The following is a 19113-nucleotide window of genomic DNA, read 5'->3' on the forward strand; positions in this document are numbered from 1 at the left end:
AAAATTGAGAAGAGCACCTCAGGATTTCTTCTTTGCAAGGACCTTTTCTTTCAGGCCGCACCACACAAGGCAACATCTTTCTGGACAAACCCATCTTTGGCAATGATACTGGAATGTGAATGTTAGTTCTGGTGGCAGCGGCAGGAAAGGGGTCCTCAAGGGCACCTTCACTGGAAGATCACTCCAAGTGGAATTCACCATCTGGTCAAGGCCGCCTTTTGACTTTTTTACTTCGGTGAATTCATGCACTTAAGTGCATTCAGGGCAATTATTGGCAGTCTCTTTGTACTGCTTGTCCAAGTCCCACCATTTGTTACCACTTTGCCCCAGGTAACCATTATGCGCACAAGTCTCAAGAGTGCCTTTTCCTGGGGTCATATATAACCTAGTGGCAGAATACACTACAACACTGGATAAATATTAGGTAAAATTACCTTGTCCACAAATGAAACCAATGATCTGGAGAGGGTTTAAGCATCTTGAGTGGGTCGCACAGCCAGCACTAAGCTTTGATATCCCAATTTACACACTCAGTTACAGCATACAACTATTTCTCATTTATACTTATTATGCATTATTGTATACCTAGCACTATTTCAAATACAAATTATTTTTATTTTTTAACTGTTCAATAAAGATTTAAAAATAAATAATAATAAGCTGTTCATTCCTTCTAGATCAAAGAACCTCTGTAATAACAGTGAAGTGTTTTCACAAGTTTGCTACTCTGCCTCTCAGAAACAGCTGGGAGATACACTTCTAGATGTGTAAGTGTGGTCAATAGCTGATCTCCTTGGGACATATCGCTTTTCAGCATTGGATACAGTGAAAGAACAAACTTGTACGGAGCCCAAAACATATACTTTTTTTCTTTAAATAACAATTTTATCTTTGGGGCATAATGACAGAATGTGACTAACAGTTCTTATCTTTGTACTCAAAGACACTTAAGTAAGTAGAAAATGGGGACGGCATAATAGGACTTTCTGCAAAAAAAATATAAATCATATAACAACAGAAGAAGCCACCATCACGATAGCCCCTCTAGAAAGTCACAGGCACAAGGACTGGGGACTAGACCATTGATGGGATGTTTTCTACGTTTGCAGATTCTCTCAGTCAGCCCTTCGTCCCACGGAAGAGAGAGCTTTGCCTTTGATTTTGAATTAGTTGAAATTTCACCAATATTTATAACTGCAGAATGGAGATTAATTTTAGCTCATGGTACATTAAAAATACCCAGAACTATTTTAATCATGAAGTCAATGAAATCACACAGTTGCATTGCTGAAGTGCCTCAATATCGGAACAACAACCACCTAATTTCTTATCTCAAATGGTATTCCAAAAACAGAGTAAAAACTCTAGCATCCTTGAGAGACATTACCAAAAACCATCCCATCTCTCCAAGGTACAAACTCTGCCACTGCTAGTTATTGGAAATAACAAATTCTTATTGCACAAGCAATCCAGCAGTGCAACTACATGTGCAGCAACATGCTGCTTCAGGAGGTTAAGTCAATCTCTTCAAAGATTTCAGAATAAAGGTAAGCAGAGGCTTGAGTTGAAAGAGGAACCTGAAACGCAAATTTATACATCACAGCTCATGTGAAAAGAGTCATTTGCTAAAGCGATAGCTGAACGTAACTCTGGCCTCAGCTCGCCTCCGGTACGTCATGACTGAACCATTACTGCATCGCTTTATTGGAGGAATCAAATACTTCCTGTGATAAATATGGTTGCAGCTTGCTCAGGCAGTAGCTGGTCTCAGCCTCTCCAGACCTCACCCTCCCACACAGCTTCTTTTTGCTCCGAGGTCAAATAGTTTCAGTAACTGCACTTGAGTCTTGCTGAACATTCTCCATCCTCGGTGTGTGTCTCTGACCTCTACCTGGCTCAGACGTGGGCAGGGACACCCCGATTCCCCAGAAAAAGCCTAACACGCTCCCACGGGACACAGACACGTCTGCTTTTCCGGCTGGGAATTTTTTTTTCCCTCAGGTGAGAGCGGAGTAACGGCCCTCACGGACGGGCCCGCTCCCTCCCTCACCTCCCTGGCCCGCAGACCCGGCGGGAGCTGAGCCCCTAATACCTGCCCCAGCCCGCAATCCCCGCTCAGGGCGCGGAGCTGCGGCGGGAACCCCCGGCGCCGGGCGGCCCAGGCGGCGGAGCCCGGCGGGCCGCTACCCCCCCCTAGAGGCGGCCATGTCACGCCGCCGCCGAGTGCCCAGCGCAGCGCCACCAGGCGGCCGCCATGTTTAGCGCGGCCGCCCCGGCGGCTCCCCCCAGCCAAGACCTTTCCGTCCTGCCACTGCCCCGGTACCCGCTGCCCCCGCGGGACGGGCGCGGCCCCGGCTCTCCGCGGTGTCCCCGGGCCCTGCGCGGCCGGACCCCGGCCCCGGAGCCTCGCCGCCGCCCTGAGGTGCCGCCCGCACCGTCCGCCCTCACCATCGCCCCCGAGGTAGTTACCCTGTGGCCGCAGAGACGCACAGCCGCGGCCGGCGCGGAGAAACCTGTCGCGGGGCTGGGGGGGTTTCTTCCCCGGGAGAAACCAGCGGAACCGCTGCCGCTGCCCTGCCGCGAAGCGTGCACCGCCGCCGGCCACCGGCCGGGACGCGTCGGGAAACGCGCCGCGGCGTGCGGAAGAAGCGGGGAGCGGCGCCCTCCCCCGGGGCGAGGCTGCCGGCACCTTCGGGCATCGGGAAGCCTGGCTTCCACGGACCGGCTGGGCAGGGCGGGCTGCTTAAAGCGGGAAAAAAATAGAGGAAAAGGGAAAAAAAAAAAAGACAGCCGGGCAGCGGCCGGCGTTAGCTCTGCGGCAGCCCCAGCGCCCGCAGCTGCGCCCCGACGGCGCCCCGCGCCCGCGGGACACCGCGCCCCGCCGCCCCCCCGGGGGCTCCGGCGGCCGCGGCCCCCGCCCCGCCCCGCCCCGTCCCGACCCGACCCGCCGCGACGGGGGGGCTCCGGCATAAATACGGCCTGAGTGGCGCTCCCGGACCGGCGCGGCTGGGGAGGGGGTCGGCGGTGGCAGAAGCTAGAGCTGGTGGCCTCGCCTGGCAGAGCGTGCGAGGGCCCCCGCTCCGCACAGCCGCCTGGCTGGTGACAGCCGCCAAAGAGCCCCATCGAAGCCCCCTCTCTTCTGACCCCCTCACTCACCCTCTCTGGCCCAGCTGCTGTCTCCTCTGCTGCCGCCCACATGGATTTACTGGGCCCCATGGAGATGACGGAGGGCTCCCTCTGCTCCTTCACAGCCACTGATGACTTCTACGATGACCCGTGCTTCAACACGTCGGACATGCACTTCTTCGAGGACCTGGACCCCCGGCTGGTGCACGTGGGGGGCCTGCTGAAGCCTGAGGAGCACCCGCATCACCACGGCCACCACCATGGGCACCCGCACGAGGAGGAGCATGTCCGGGCGCCCAGCGGGCACCACCAGGCCGGCCGCTGCCTGCTGTGGGCCTGCAAGGCTTGCAAGAGGAAGACCACCAATGCTGACCGCCGTAAGGCTGCCACCATGAGGGAGCGGCGGCGGCTCAGCAAGGTCAACGAGGCCTTTGAGACCCTCAAGCGCTGCACTTCCACCAACCCCAACCAGCGCCTGCCCAAGGTGGAGATCCTGCGCAACGCCATCCGCTACATTGAGAGCCTGCAGGCGCTGCTGCGGGAGCAGGAGGACGCTTATTACCCGGTGCTGGAGCACTACAGTGGGGAATCGGATGCCTCCAGCCCCCGCTCCAACTGCTCCGACGGCATGGTGAGTGCCCCAGGGAGGACACCCTGCCACCAAGGCGCCCCGGACACTGTCGGTCCAAACCTGCGCAGGGCGAGTCGCCTCCTCCTGCCTTTCTGATAGCAGCTGCCTTCCGTACCTCCCCAGGCAGAAGACAAAGTCCTTTTTTATGCCTTGAGCTCCAGTAGCAAAGGGAGGTGGGGTTCCCACATGCCAGGATCTCTGGGAAAGAAGAAAAAATCTCTTAAACACTTTTTCCCTGGGATGAGAAGTTAGGCAGGTCGTTCTTTGTCTTGGGGGAGCCAGGGGAGAGCTGCTGGCTTTGGGAAGCTGCCTGGGATGGATACCTGGGGGCATGGTGAGGTCTGAGCCCTGCCTGTGCTCCCATAGCTGCTGGGGCATCTCTGTTTCCATCTTCTGCTGTGTCATTACCTTTGAATCCTCTAAGGACAGCAGAGAGGAAGGTCCCGCTTGGTCATGGTAGTTACAGGGGAATTGATTTGAAGTCTGGGTTTTGTTTTCTGTGATTCGTCATGATAACAGCAGGAGGTTCTAAGCAACAGGAGTTGTTTGTCTTGACCCTTAAGAAAAAGGTTCTCCATTTCTCCTCTCACCATCCCCTCCATAGACGTTTACCAGCAATAGGAAGGAGACCCCAGGCTTTCAGTCCTGCTTGTACACTATGGGGAGGGGAGAAGAAGGGTGGGTGCCAGACAGGGTGTCTCATCGCTGCACCTTTTCAGTGGGACTATACACTCGGACTCTGGTCTGACTCTGGGCTGGCGGGATGTGGTGACTGGAGTGCAGGACAGCTGTCTGGGACGGGATATCCACAGCACTTTAAGACCTGAGATTTTTTTTTTCTGTGCTGTGGTGGGTATAATCATTAATGAGTTGAATATCTGCAATCATGAGATAGTTGGCAGATTGGAGAGATTTACACAAATGACCTCTCCTCAAAATACAGCTTTTTTCTTTTGTCAGAAAGAGTAATTTCATTGCAGGTTAAAGTATTAGAAACAAATATATTGGTCAGTGTTTGGGTATTTTTTTTGGTACAAAATGGAAATGGGAAGAGAAACTAAAGGAAATAAAAAGGGACAAAGCTAGACAGAGTCTTTTTAAGAAGAACTCATATTTGGAAAAACCTTCAAAAATTAAAATCAAAAAAGGACTCATTCCCCCTTTGGTCTCCCAGTTGTAAATTGAGGCAGTAAAGTAAATTGTAAAGTGTAGGGCAGTATCCGATCAGAATGCTGGAAAAGCTCATCTCATTTGTAAACCTACAGCATTTGATGCAATAACAATGGTAATTTTCATTTGCAACAGCTGTGCCACATAAAATATTGTGGGGTGAATCCCCTTCTAGCAAAGTTAAGTTCTGCCTCATTCAAAGAAACTACAACTTGCTGGTGTTTCAGCCAGTACTGGAATGATGGCACAGACTAGGGAGTGAAATACGAAATTGGGGTTCCTGGGATTTCAGTAAACGTTGTCCCCATCCAGTGCCCTCAATCAGATTGCTCTCCTTTCCAGATGGAGTACAGCGGGCCTCCTTGCAGCTCTCGCAGACGAAACAGCTATGACAGCAGCTACTACACAGAATCACCCAATGGTGAGTATGTGCCGTTAACGGCTGTGTGAAACATGGAGACAGAGGCAGTCAAGGCAGCAGATTTCCCCGTGCCTTCTCTGTCCCCAGTTGTTTAGCTGACCCCAGCTGGGCTGAAAGAGAAACCTGCCTTTTCAGCCAGCAAGCTGTCGATGCTAATAGAAGCGCTGGATTTCCTCTAGATGTATTTGCAAGTATGGGGACATGTTATAGCTGCATTTCTTATTTTGCCAATATAACAGCTGGATAAAAATACATTTCTCCCTGCAACTAATTTTCAGTGTTAACCGTGTTTTGCATGAAGACTCTTCTAACTCTATCTGTCCTTGATCCAAAGTGGAGAAACTGCTGATTGTTTTAAAATCTTCCCTTCCCTTTCCATGGACCGAAGCCCTGGATCCACCCTGCTCCAAAAGTAGCATACTTTAGTTGGAGCTCTCTTCCATTTTGCAATTACAGTATCTGTTTTCTGATTATTGGTGTTCTTCACCAATATTCATTTCCTCTGAATTTACATGCTCACAGATGCATACTGTCAGCCACTTCCTAGGGTTTTATGAAAGAACTGCATCCTACTGACATTAAGTATCCATTGGATAAATTGAGCACCTTTTTTGTCTGTTTTTTAGATCCAAAGCATGGCAAGAGTTCTGTTGTTTCCAGCCTCGATTGCCTCTCAAGCATTGTAGAGAGGATTTCCACAGATAACTCCACATGTCCTATACTGCCTCCAGTGGAAACTGTTGCTGAGGGGAGTCCCTGTTCCCCCCCAGAAGGAGCAAGTCTGAATGATAGCGGAGCCCAAATTCCCTCCCCCACCAACTGCACCCCACTTCCCCAAGATAACGGCAGCAGCAACCCCATCTACCAAGTGCTATAAAGGCAGGTCCAGCTGGACTGCGGTGAAAACAAATTGCTCCATTCAGCCATGCTCCGAGACCTGCCTTCTAAGACTGAAGAGACAATTCTTAAGACTTGTTCCAGTTTTAAAATATTGCTCAAAATTCCTTCAAATGTATAACTTTTCAAACCTGTAGTACTTCAAAATACACCCAGTTATTTATTGGTTGTTAAACTAAAGTTATTTAATATGTCTAGAGATAAAATTGTATACCATGAAATGGCCAATGTTTAATCTGGGCTTTGGGGAATAGGAGCCTGGCTATTGAAAGCGGAGGAGAATAGAAATCTACGACAGTAGTGGCATGACACATCCTTCCTATTACTCCTGTTCTGGCCAAAATAAGGTTGTGGACCATTTTTTATAAAACTTTTTGTATAATTGTAAATAAGAGTTGCTTTGCAAAAAAAAGGGAAAAAATAGGAAAAGAAAGAAAAAAAAGAAACAAAAGCAAAAATTAAAAACAAAACAAAAAGGGGGGAAAATTTAAAAAATATTTAATATTGCTTGGTTTGTTGTGTCAAACTTTAACTTTATATATTTATACGATGTGGTTGCCAAGAATGTTTTCAACAGTATTCTAAATAAAGACCCTTATTTATAAAATCTGTGGCGTTATCTTGACTTTCATTAGGGCTTCTAGAATTACTAGTGCATTTAGGAGTGGTATTAAGATCGCCGCCTTGGCAGGAAGAAGATACAGGCTCTGATTCAGCAAAGAAATCAAGAACATAGTTCAGTTGCACTACTTTCAACTACTTTGCATAAATACATTGCTGAAAAGGGATCTATTTTCTTCATAAGTCTATCTTGGTGATTTCTAAACCAAGTCTTGTGCATCAGAGGTTGTTATTAAAACGATCTGTAAGGTAAATCAGCATGTCTCTCTTCCTTCCCCCAAAGTTTACAATTACATTATAGGACTTGATCTTACAAAGATGCGTTAGAACTAGGAATCACAATAAATTAGACTCTCCAAATTCCAGTGCAGCTACCATAACTTGAAGTCATACAAGAGTATCTCACAAGACCAAGTACTACATTCTTGAACAAATGTTTATATTTTTCATTCAAGTTCTAATTTTCAAGTCTTTGTGCCATGTTCATATGTTCTCAGGTGTCAGCAAATCATTGCAAAGGATTTTTTGTCAAAAAGTTCAAGGTATAAATCACAGTTTTCCTCAAGTTCAGGTTGGAATTCACGCCAAAGATAGGCAGTTTTAATTTGGATTTGAACTTTATGCATCTCTGGCAGCACTACTCCAGGGATTTGCTTCTTGTTTAGAGCCTCTCTAAAAATAACCAGTGGGCTATGTTTCATTCAGTATATATGTGTAACCTTGCAAGCTTGCCATGAAACTGAAAAATGTTAAGCCCCGAGCAGGTTGTCATTGGTAAGTAACCAGCAGGGCATTTCTGTACATTTGGACAAGAATAACCATCAGCTACAGCCAATATGAAACAACCCATTTCACGGAATCAGGGAATCTTCAGAGTTGGAAGGGACCTCTAGAGATCATCTGGTCCAACTCCCCTGCTAAAGCAGGATTGCCTAGAGCACATTACTCAGGACTGCATCCAGGAGGGTCTTGAAAGTCTCCAGAGAAGGGGACTCCACAGCCTCCCTGGGCAGCCTGTTCCAGTGCTCTGTCACCCTCAAAGTAAAGAAGTTTTTTCTCATATTTGATTGGAACTTCTTGTCATATCCCTGTGATTTATGGATTTTGTTTAAACATCACAGAAAAAACCCAAGCAACACAACCCCCAAAACCAACCCATATATCGTCATCAGCTCTAAATACTTTGATGACAGATCAATTGCTGTATTTTCTCTTAGGTGACTATTAATGAGGGAATTTGTGCAGCTCTTACCTCTTAAGCAGGAAAAAGAACGAGAGAACAGCTAATTCCATAGGAATGTTTCCCAGTCCTTTAGTCATGGGGGCCTTGAAGATCAATGCTCCATGGAGAGGAGAAGAGTGAGCCGCCTTGTGTCAAGCAGAGCAATGCACTTGCTTCTCCTTCCTCCTGGGGCAGAGGCATGCTCTGAGCTTGCTGTCTTATCTGAAGCCAGAGGGGCAGGGAAGGTGGCAGCTACAGGGATTCCTTCCTCATTTGTGTGCTTGTGACCACGGTAGATGATAAATCGGCATCGAGGCACAGGACCACACTGCAGAGCAGGCCAGGCTCCTGTGGATCGGAGGGGACTCTGAGGCAGGACTGGCCCCTCAACGTCTGCATCAAAGTCCAACTTTGTAAAGGTCTCCCATTGATTTCACTGTGGGCAGAAAACAGTCCAGACCATAAAGGTTGAGCTTACCCCTTTCATTTTTCCATTAAAAATAGAAATAAAATGAACTTGAGAATGTGCTAATTCATACTAACGTGAATCAGGAGGGTCTCTACTAAGGTCAGAAAAATGCCCCGGGTTAGTTTGAAGCCAATATCACTAACTTACAAAAACTAAAGAGAGACAGTCAGAGCCTCATAAATCAATGCCTCGCACATCAACAGTAACATTTTCATTGCCTCCAGCAAACACTCAGTCAGGCCCACAATGCAAAAGATCAAAAGAAGCTTTTGTAAAATACCATAAACCTTGCCATGCCCATACTCTGAGGCCGGTAAAAGTATTAATTTTACTGTCATGTAAATGACAACCAAGAAATATTTTGCCAGCTCAGGAAGTACAGTGACCCTATACGTACTGGCAGCACAAAGTTCATGCCCGCCTCACTCCAGCACGCTTCTGTGGGACACAATAGGTTTTACCTGGCTGTAAAGCTGGCACAGCACGGTGGACATGGGGCGCTTGTGCTCAACAATGTACATGCAGTTCCATGTGAAGTCATGTATATTGCATTTCACCGATTTATTTTAGCAACCCAAGTTTCCACATACTGATGTTAATGTTACAACAGAGAACAAGCATTTAGCACATCCCAAAATAGATGGATGGATGAAGAAGAAAAAAAATACATTCACAGATTTCCTATGCAGAGCCCATCTTTTTCCCATTGATGTCAGTGAGAAAAGTCCACTGGAGTAAGGCCAAAGGGCGTCAGTGCTGATAAATGCACGTTTAGGTTACAGCTATATTTATTTTTGAACTTAAATAAAGAAAATGTGTTCCCTGTGCAATTTCTTCCTGTCTATTTCTAAGGTAATATATTTAAAACAAATGCCTGAAGTTACTCTACTGCCCTGTATATCAAGAGGACGGCATGTTACTGACAGCAGTATATCCCAGTCTATGTGCACATATTTCAAAGCTGGAAATATTTGGATTCAGAGCTTTAGTTTAGTTCCAACAGTGGCAGGGAACATAAGCAGAGCTGAAGAACAGATACATGACTGATACAACATTTACAAACTTTTTGTTCTTAAATTGGGCTCCTGAAGGTGTATTTAGGCATTTAGGGCTGATCCTACAAGACAAACTGCAGTCTAGCTTGGTCTGGGAGACACTCCAGCATGGGTTTCAAACACACACCAATAACCTGAAACCACCAGTTTATACCACGCAGGTTCCAGTTCAATATTCTGCAGGATGGGGCACCTAAAGAAATACAGTCTGATTTTAAAAAATCCGAATCCCGCAGATTGCACTGAGTTGTAGAGCCTGGGAAAAACGGGGTGACTGCAAACCAGACCGTTCCTTTCCCCGAGCTGCCTCGGCGGGACAGTACAGAGCCTGCCTCACCGTGGGTTTGGAGCTCTTCACTAAAGATATTAGAATTGTCTTACGTTTCCTATAGAATGCTACCTCAAAAGGGAAAGCCATGCAGCTACAAATAATTAACAGAAAGTAGCTGTCTTTGAACACAAAGATAAATGTGTATCTTGGGAATACTCAATTTCATCTGGTAACTTAAAAAAGCCCCAGCGGGGCTGCATGAGAAAACCAGTATTATGGATTTATCTTACTCAAACTATTGCTATGGAAAAAGTGGAGAGGAATACATTTATACCTCACTTATATATACAAAGTACTTTGATTTTAAATTTCATTGGATCATTTGCAAATGTGAGAATGAAGAGGATCCTTTTTCTACTTTCAGTATTTCACAACAAAAAAGTGCAATAAAGTTACTGTTTTTTAAAAATAACAATGTTATACACCATTTCCCACATTATCATTGAGGCCGATAGAGAAATTTTTAACATACTGAAAATTCGATTTTGGGTAAAAGAAATAGATGAACCATTCCTTGTATGTCGGTCCTTTTAAAATATTTTATCATCTGTATCTACAAATATTAAAGAAATATTAAGTTGGCAGTTGCTTTGCACCAGATGCTGCTCTTTTAAATGATTTGTCATTTAAAACACAAGATAAAGACCTTACAAAACTCCACTGAAAGTGCAAGGAAAGACAGTTTTCATTTTACAGCTTGTATTTTGCAGAAATATTCGAAAGGGTCAAATTGTGAAGAGGGCAAAACCTGCTCATTTTACTCACAAAAGCAGTACTATCATCTTCAGAAGAACTACATCCAAAAGTGAACAGACAAGCAAACATTTGTACCTCATAGCACCCAAATGGTAACGAGAAGAAATGTATATTTCCCTTCCGTTTAAAAAATATTAATTTGTTCCTTGAAATCAGGGGGGAAACTTCCAGCTTCAGTGGGAAGAGTTTCAAGCTACTGCATGTAATACTGCCTGGGATAGTGTTCATGCAGCACTGCAAAGCCATGAGATAAACTCCCCGCCGTGCCCCTTCGCTCGTGCTCTGCTCACTGACCCATTTCTATCCCAGCCCCTTTGGATATGCCGATCCCCTGAGCACAACTGCGCTGCACGAGCTGGCAGGCTTTACCGCTCACCTGATCTTGAAAATACAAACAAGAAACTATTCCCATAATAATGCTGAAAATCTACAACATTTCCAAAATGTGTGGCTGACATGGAGCCTGTGCGAGCAGGAGATGGTATGAAGGTCATTTTGCATAACTTGCATACGGCAATTTTGGCTTTGATAACGGTAGGTAAAACGGTCTTCGTACAGAGTGCAAATCTTTGACAACACGATCTGCATTCAGCGTGTGTGAGAGAGTGTGGGACAGAGAGAACAGGCCGAACATCCCAGGGATCGTCCCGTGAGGCATACCTGAGTATCTCATTAAGCACTATTTACTAACGCTTCTCAGCTCGCCCTCCCTCAGCATTTCAAATCACTTGTTTTCCAGTAAATCTGTTGAACAGTCATGACTTTCTCTCCTTGATCTATGCAGCACGTTCCCTTCTCAAAAGGTTTGTTGCACAACTGGGAATGTTATTAAGTGGACACCAATGGCTCTCCTTTCAATATTTGAGAGTTTAGGGTTAATGAGGGAGAGAATGGTCCCTAGTGTAATACAGAAGAGCCTCCAGATAGTTCTTTCCCACCCAGGTTCCACCAGGAATCAGGAACGTCTGGCGTAAAGCCACATGGGCCAGTAGAAGGAATCCAGAAATTTCCCTGGAGACCCAGAAATTTATCTTTTGTGTACACAGACACTTCTGAACAAAGACCTTAATATTGTAAGCTTAATAGTAAAAATTGACCTATCCTGTAACCACAGGGTGATAGAAAACCTCAGGGTTTTCCCAATAATACAGTCACCATGGCATTGAACATATTTTCTTTCTAAAACAGCAATAATTTTTATCTTCTACATGCATCTTAGCAACACCAACAAGTGTGCTATTTGATGTAAGAGTCGATGAATAACCCAATGCGGAGTTGAATAACACAATGTGTGAATGTGCATCAATAGGGAGCCAAATACTGTCTATGAAGTGAAGCTTTCCATTATTTATAAAAAAATTATTAAAAACTCAGACAGACAATAACCCACTCAACCAGAAGATTGAGGGAGACCGTGATTGTGGTTGGGGTGGTGTTGGTTTTTTGCTTGGAGTCAGATTCACTCAGAGGTCTGTGTCAGCCACAGTCACCTAGTGTTGCAAGTCCGTGGCTGTAAAAGGGGGTCTCTCAGTCTCAAGGGACCAGATCTGGTCTGGAGATGCTGGATAAAATCCTGGAACTGTTGAAACCTGTAATACAGTCCTGCCTAACCCACCTGAACTGACCTCGAGCCGTTTTTTGGTCCAACAGCAACATCTGCTGGATAACAGGTAAATTGCAGCTCTTTCTGAACTCGGTGAATTCAACGTTCTTTTTTCTCATCTTTCTATAACAGAAAATTTGTTGGTGGGGAAACAGTAAAAATATTCACAGTCTTCAGTCAGCACCTGGAGCCCCATAAACTAGGAAAAGCAGGAAAAATATGTTGGAAAAGGCAAGCTTTTCCTTACCAGGAGCCTTCTACAGAAACAGAAATATTGTAGGAATAGTAAGGGTTGGTTTTTTTTTATTACTGAGCAAATTTTATTTATCTTTGTTTTAAGTAAAAAAAGAAAGAGAAAAGGAGAAAGAAAATGGAAGGTCTTTGAAGGCATTATATGGCCCGTGTCACAAGCAATGGTCCCGGGGGGGAGATAGGTTGCTTACCAGAAGGCAGGTGGGGCAGATGCGCAGGAACAGGAGATGACAGTGGGACCAGGATGCAATTCTCTGGCGTCCAAGTCCCTCAGTGGGGTGCAAATCACCTCAGCATGCATGGTAACCTCCGCTTAACATGCAGGTGTAGAACAGGACAAGCTGAGAAGCAATCTTGCACATTTGGAAAGAGCGTTTGAAGCCACGCAAGGGAAAGGTAAGCAAGGGCAGAGATTACATACCTAAAGATCATCTACCTTATACTCTGGCCATACAACATTCTTTTCTTTGGTATTGATGCTTTACTTTTGAATCCTAAAACAAATGCACTTGGCTGCCATAACTGAAAGACAAAACTTGGAGAACTTGTATTTTTTTCTGTGGCTTGTGATTCATGCTCTCATGGTTGAAGGATCCTCATGGTTCACTGACAACCACTCTCTGCAGAACTCTCTGTCTGACTGACTGACCGAATGGCAGGCCAGGCTGGTTTTTTTCCATTACAATCCATCACATTTGGGAACAAACATCCTGAGAGACATGTCCATACAACTTGTGACCATTTTCTTACATGTGGTTGGTTGAAGTCAGAGGTTTTGTCTGTCGCTGTGGGGCAGACTATTACAATCTTGCCATCTGCGAGAAAGAGTTTTCATTTTTAGTCAGTTCTTTACAAAGAGAGTCGGTAGCACTGTACTGGTAAAGTAATACCTTTTTGTTAGGAATACCTTTGTTACAAATGCCACCTGTGGGTTTCCTGAGGCTGGAGCCTAGACAACCCATGTACCTGTGATACTAAGAGGTACATTTGATACAGAGGTACAGTGTAAATGGAAACTACATTATTACGATAAATAAGCAATATGTATGCTCTTTTCCTAGACCACTGGAGGGCAGCATTGCTATGGAAAAAAGAGGACTTGGTCATAATTTCTTTAGTGCATACGCATATATGTTCTTTTACTGCATACATATATAGCTCTTTCCTAAACTTTTATATCTAACTCTTCCTCAGTTCAGGTACAGAATATCATGTCACACGAAGACAACTGGAATTCCTACCTAGTGTAAATTCATCAATCTTATTGGCAGTTGACATAGTATTGGCACCCTTATCTGTTGGAATTACCACAGCAAGTCCAAATTCATGGCTTGCAAAGATGCACTTCTATGTGAAAAACCACAGGCTTTTGTGCCTATGTGTCAAGGTTGCCTAAAGGTGGTTAGGATGAAGATCATCTTAAAGCAAAGCATTTATACAACAGCTTGTAGAGGGAGTCCTGTTCTTCAAACAGGGCACGTAATGCTCCCATTACAAATACAATACCATAGAAATACAAATGTATTCAGGAGAAACATGTGTCACACTGGTCACTTTTGTTCCTTTTGGAAAGGAAGCACGGTATGTGCTGAGCACACATGCGTTACACTCTCAAAGGCTGTCCTCTACAGAGCTAGACACTTCATGCAGCATGCAGTTTAAGCCAGCTGCACAAAACGTAGTCCCAAACATGCCTTTCAAAAGCTTCACAAATGCCAATTACATTAAACGATATGAAAAAAGCAACTAAGTAATGTGCTTAATTAACAAAGCTAGAGATGGAGCCAGCCATTTGGTTTGAAGTACTTCCAAAAGAGATGTTAAATCCAATGGCCAGGGCAACTCTGGAAGAAATAAATTAACATGCTGGGTTAATATTTCAAACTCTGTGGGAGTAAACAGTGTGCGTGGTGAGGGGAAGCAAAGGTAAAAATATCACAGGGTGCTATTTTCTTTGTTTATTTGCCAAGGACTCTTTAGCTTTTGCCATTTATTATTCTTCATGGTATGCTAGAAAATACGCAAGAAGACATAAAAGTACCAGCATTGCGTCACTGGATTTCCTAATTTTATCTTTTCCCCACCTGTTAAATCTTAGCTCAAGGTCAAGAGAAACCACCATTTTGAGTGAATGAATTATGGGATAGGCACAATCACGAAAAATACATTAGCAGTGTTCTTTTATCTTTAGTACTATGAGCAACCGCAGCTTAAAGATTCCTCTCACCATAGGACTTCTCTGAGAAATAAACTCTGATGGCTTGTTCAGAGAATGCCCTGTACATGTCTTTTGTTCCACAATAGTTTTTTTCTGATTCTCATAGCTAAGAACTGACCGATAGCTGTCTGGTCTAAACTGTACATACCTCTCAATGGGTAAGCTCAGGCCATTACTAACTCCCAAGTTCCAGCAAGTACCGTGGCTTGAATCTTTTCCAGCAGGCATCTGTTGGCAGCTGCTTCCATCTGCTCCTTCTTGAACAGTCCTGCCCGGTCCCTAGGGAAGAGCAGGAAGATTGTCACGCACTGAACTTGCTTGTTGTAAGCTGGCTGCTCATGTTTTACCTGAATCTGTCATTTTATCTCGTCTGCTCTCTGGCTTTTTTTTTTTTGCAATAAGAATTCTGAGTTCCGCTATGCAACAAAGACAAAAAAAAAAAAAGATATTCCTCAGATGTGGATGACAAAACATTATTCCTTATTTTAAGTACAAATAATTATTATTTTAAAAAGACACAGAAAATATTGATCAGATTACTTAATCCTCACAGCTGCTAGGTATGTAGTGATTCCTGCATGTATGTTCTGTAGCTGAAGCAACATGTCTTTGACATGTCTTTGCTTTGTGGTGAGCGAAGGCATATGCCCTTCAAGCAATCCCTGATCACAACCATTACCCGTGGCCTTCTTTTTATGTCTGTTTGTGGTAAACTGCACAATGTAGAAAGAGAAAAACAAACAAACAAACCAACCCCCCATCTATTTCCATGTCTTCTATTTTAGACATCAGTGGTTAGGTTTCCAGACTCGCAGCTGAACCTTTAGGAACTTTGGTTGGCTGAGCAGATGTCTATGCACACAAGACTCCTCTGTTAATTTGTTCCATTGCTATTTATGTACTTGTTCATTTGCTTTCTAAAGACTAACACTAATTGATCAGAGTGAATTAAAAGATTTTACTTTTTCTTAACCAAGATAATTAGTTTTATATTTTCAGCTCTGAAAGTTTTAATTCATAATTTGATGTACCATCTCTAGCCTGATTTTCAACTGTATCAAATCCTCTTTAAATCTCCTGGGCTTTCAGGTGTGGCTGAAAATGCAAACCTTTGTGCATAAACATGATTTTTCTCTTTCAAAGTACCTCAGAGTACATTGCTAAATATAAGCGACATTGTGCAGATACTACCCAGTCTTAGCTTGGGAGGGGAGAAATAGTTAATAAGACAAGCAATATAACATAACATGGAAACAAAGCTGCAGAAGAATCCACTAGAAATCCAAATGTAATCATCTGAATTTTGCCCCAATGAAAATTATATATATTTATGGACATATAGGCAAAAACACAGGCAAAACCACCTCCTAAGGGCTGTGTAAGTACACACTCAGGAAAACTGACAGTAATTTCATTGACTTTGCACATCACATTTTCTGCGGTGCACTGTCCTTTTGAGCATACATCTCTCTGCTTGGATCATGCAGTGGCCAAACTGGGCTACAGAAGCACAGCACCACTGTAGTACTTCTGCATGAAGACCTTTTCATATACTGAAGAGTTCTTCAGGGGTTCGGCGTGATAAAGAAAATAAGAAACTAAAATACTTCTACATATATGACACAGAACGTAATCTTTTTCTCCACTTTTTAACAGGCAGGATGCCTATGATATAGAGAACAATTTTAAAAGAACCTGTAGAAATGTATTTCATTTTTGATTACAGCCTGAAAAATTCCATAGAAGGAAGGCCTAAAGGCTTTGGATGGATTATGGATTTGAGAACTGGGCAGCCCTTTTCTCTCATCCCTTCATAGGAAAGCCAATGAACACGCTATGGTAGGCTTTCGTATAGCTTAGGAATCCATCCTACAAGCACAGAAAGGTCCAATTTTACAGAAGAATGGAGCATCTCTGAAGGAAGATTCACTTCTGATTTCTTGTTGGTGAACTCTGAATATCTTGTGTCACTGTGATCTTTCTCTGCTTCCTCATTATTCCACAACCCCTTCTACTTCAGGAATACCTAAAGGCAAGGAGTACAACTGCAAAACCTGGCAGAATCCACAGATGAATCAGACTGAATCAGTAAACAATGACTAACAGTGCGGTGTCTTAGGAACAAGCGTATCACTGTTCTTCGTAAGCTAAACCATTTAAATACAAACCTGATGTAAATCTTGTGTGTTAGCAGGAATCCCAGACACAATCTGGGGTCTACTACCCCCGTTTGCACTGAGATTCCAACAGAAAGCTTTCCCCGGTTCTGGAAACTTTGGGTAGCACATCTTCCTTTTCCCGGGAGTGGAGAGACCATTCATTATAGCATATCCCAGAAAGGCAAGGCTCAGGACAAGCTAACAGAGGTGCCATCCTTTCACTATTTGCCCTGATCTAGCTCTCAACACCTCATTTAAGTGGAACAAAAGGCTGCTGTTAATGCTGAGCCACAGGCTCAGGCACAAGCCAGGATCAAGAAATCTGCATTCCCAGCAGCTGGCCCAAGATTTGTGACAGACGGTGGATTTTGCTTTCCATTCACTCACACTTACATTGTATAAATCCTGGTTATTGACAAAAGAAATGCAGCAGATTTCATCCTTAGTGCCAATTATTTAACTAGCATCCCTGAACTATTATACTTTATATCTCTTCACATGCAGCATACCAAGAATTACTTCAATGGGATTAAATATGATATTTCATGGGACTGGCTGCATAAATATTTACGAAGCTAGAGAACAGCAAAGAGATCTCAGAGTTACTGATTCATGTCAAATACTGAGAAGCTGGGTTAATCAAGGGAATTAGGCAATACTTGAAACCTTTGAGTCATCATTGTTGAGATTTATTTGAACTACTCTTACCTTTCAACATTCAAAGTTTTACAAACCATTTATAACAATAAAGATTTACAGGCCATTTTCCCATCTGCTTGTCTAAGAACATTTCAGTCACTATTGCAAACTCAAAGTAGGCTGGAGAAGTAATAACAGTTGTGGAAAGTGAATCATTCAATAAAAATAAAGTTCTTGCTTCTGTTTAAAAAAAGAAAAAAGAGAAGAAATATTCTAATTATTTTGAGAAATAATTATTAGAGAAATAGTCAGCTGACAGGTGAGTATATATATTGTATAAAATGGAGCATGTTCTATACTCAGTCAGAAACAGACACTAATTTTTTTTTATATGGTTAAATAAAAAGATATACTTGAGACACTGAAAACTGCATACCTTGTTCAAGAAAAGACTAGCACCTCCTGTTTCGTATTCTGTATACAGTATATGTGAAATACATATGTCTGTATCTATGCGTTTGTGTCTGTTGCTATGTTCACGCACCTGCAAATTGCTTGAGACTTTAAAAACGTAGTGACAGCATTAGTAGAGTTTTGTTTTCAGAAAAAGCTGACTAGGCCAGTCTCAGAAAGTCAAGGACCTTTTAGGACTGTGCCAAACAAATCATCTAATAAAATAAAGCCAAACCACTAGCCATTTCTGAAACTCCAGTTATAGTACATGGTAAGAGTTAAATAGTTCAGATATATGTGCACTCATTTACTCTTTTAGAAATGTAGATTTAGAGCCTTCAGGATGACTGCACTCAGCTCATAGTAACACATATTTAGCAGCTTTCATAACCATGTTTTTTCGTATGTGTTGACATGAATCTTCCAATTGTGTAAGTTGAGTTTTCCTTGTCACCAGCTGCTTGTTTTTCTGGATGACACCTAGGTCAGCACAAAGACGACAAGAGGCAAATCTATACCCTTCCTATAACTCCACGTTGTAACAAAGAGCACATTCGCCAAGCTGTATGCCTAATTTCAGTTACTTAAAGTAGATTTTGCTGTGATTTAACACCGTGATTTCTGGAGGAACTATTATTTCTGTTTGGGGGAATGCCTCATCAAAGACAAATCCTGACAGTTTTACTACAGCCTTGACTAAAGTACGTCTGGAAACCCACATCGTTTCAGATCAATATATGTGCTCCGAGAGAAGCACAGTGCCTGACCCAGTCCAGCTACGTGCTGGATTCGAGCAGGTGCTGTGTGTAAGACAGACAACTCCAGAGCTGTTTGCAGTGCTTACTGCCCCTCTTGCCAGGAAGGAACGATCATCTCTTTCCCTACAGGAAACACAGTTTGGAAACCTCCCTAGTCCTTTATCAAGCATCAGAACACTCCTTCCACTCGTGTGCACCATCCCAGTCATCTTATTTACTCAGTTCCATCTCCCATATGTTTTCAGGAAAACCAAATGAATTCACATGGGAGTTTCTCTTACTTAATGGAATAAGTAAAGACCAATTATGATCTCTAAAATATCACAATATTA

General features: G+C 43.7%; 1 protein-coding gene and 2 long non-coding RNA genes across 10 annotated transcripts in view; 1 reads left to right on the forward strand and 2 right to left on the reverse strand.

The window, feature by feature from the left end:
- Positions 1-3288, reverse strand: part of LOC134514088 (uncharacterized) — a 24508-nt gene extending 21220 nt beyond the window's left edge. For 7 of the 8 annotated variants that reach the window (XR_010070641.1, XR_010070638.1, XR_010070634.1 and 4 more), the window contains exon 1: positions 2470-2615. This is a non-coding gene — a long non-coding RNA (uncharacterized LOC134514088). Of the gene's footprint in view, positions 1-2469; positions 2616-3156 lie in introns of those variants that run through there. The other variant, XR_010070635.1, reaches the window with a different exon arrangement.
- MYOD1 (myogenic differentiation 1) lies at positions 3197-6307 on the forward strand. Its single transcript, XM_063331355.1, has 3 exons — positions 3197-3757; positions 5270-5348; positions 5975-6307. Exons 1-3 carry the CDS (start codon positions 3197-3199, stop codon positions 6223-6225), a joined length of 891 nt encoding a protein of 296 aa, XP_063187425.1. The 3' UTR covers positions 6226-6307.
- On the reverse strand, positions 3834-17795 carry LOC134514089 (uncharacterized). The gene is made up of 4 exons (XR_010070642.1): positions 14921-17795; positions 12746-14398; positions 8119-8524; positions 3834-3955 (listed from the first exon to the last, which is right to left on the reverse strand). It is a non-coding gene; the product is annotated as an uncharacterized LOC134514089 (long non-coding RNA).
- Between the last annotated feature and the right edge of the window lie 1318 nt (positions 17796-19113).

Source organism: Chroicocephalus ridibundus, chromosome 4 (genome assembly GCF_963924245.1).
Source record: "Chroicocephalus ridibundus chromosome 4, bChrRid1.1, whole genome shotgun sequence".
NCBI classification, from domain to species: Eukaryota; Metazoa; Chordata; class Aves; order Charadriiformes; family Laridae; genus Chroicocephalus; species Chroicocephalus ridibundus.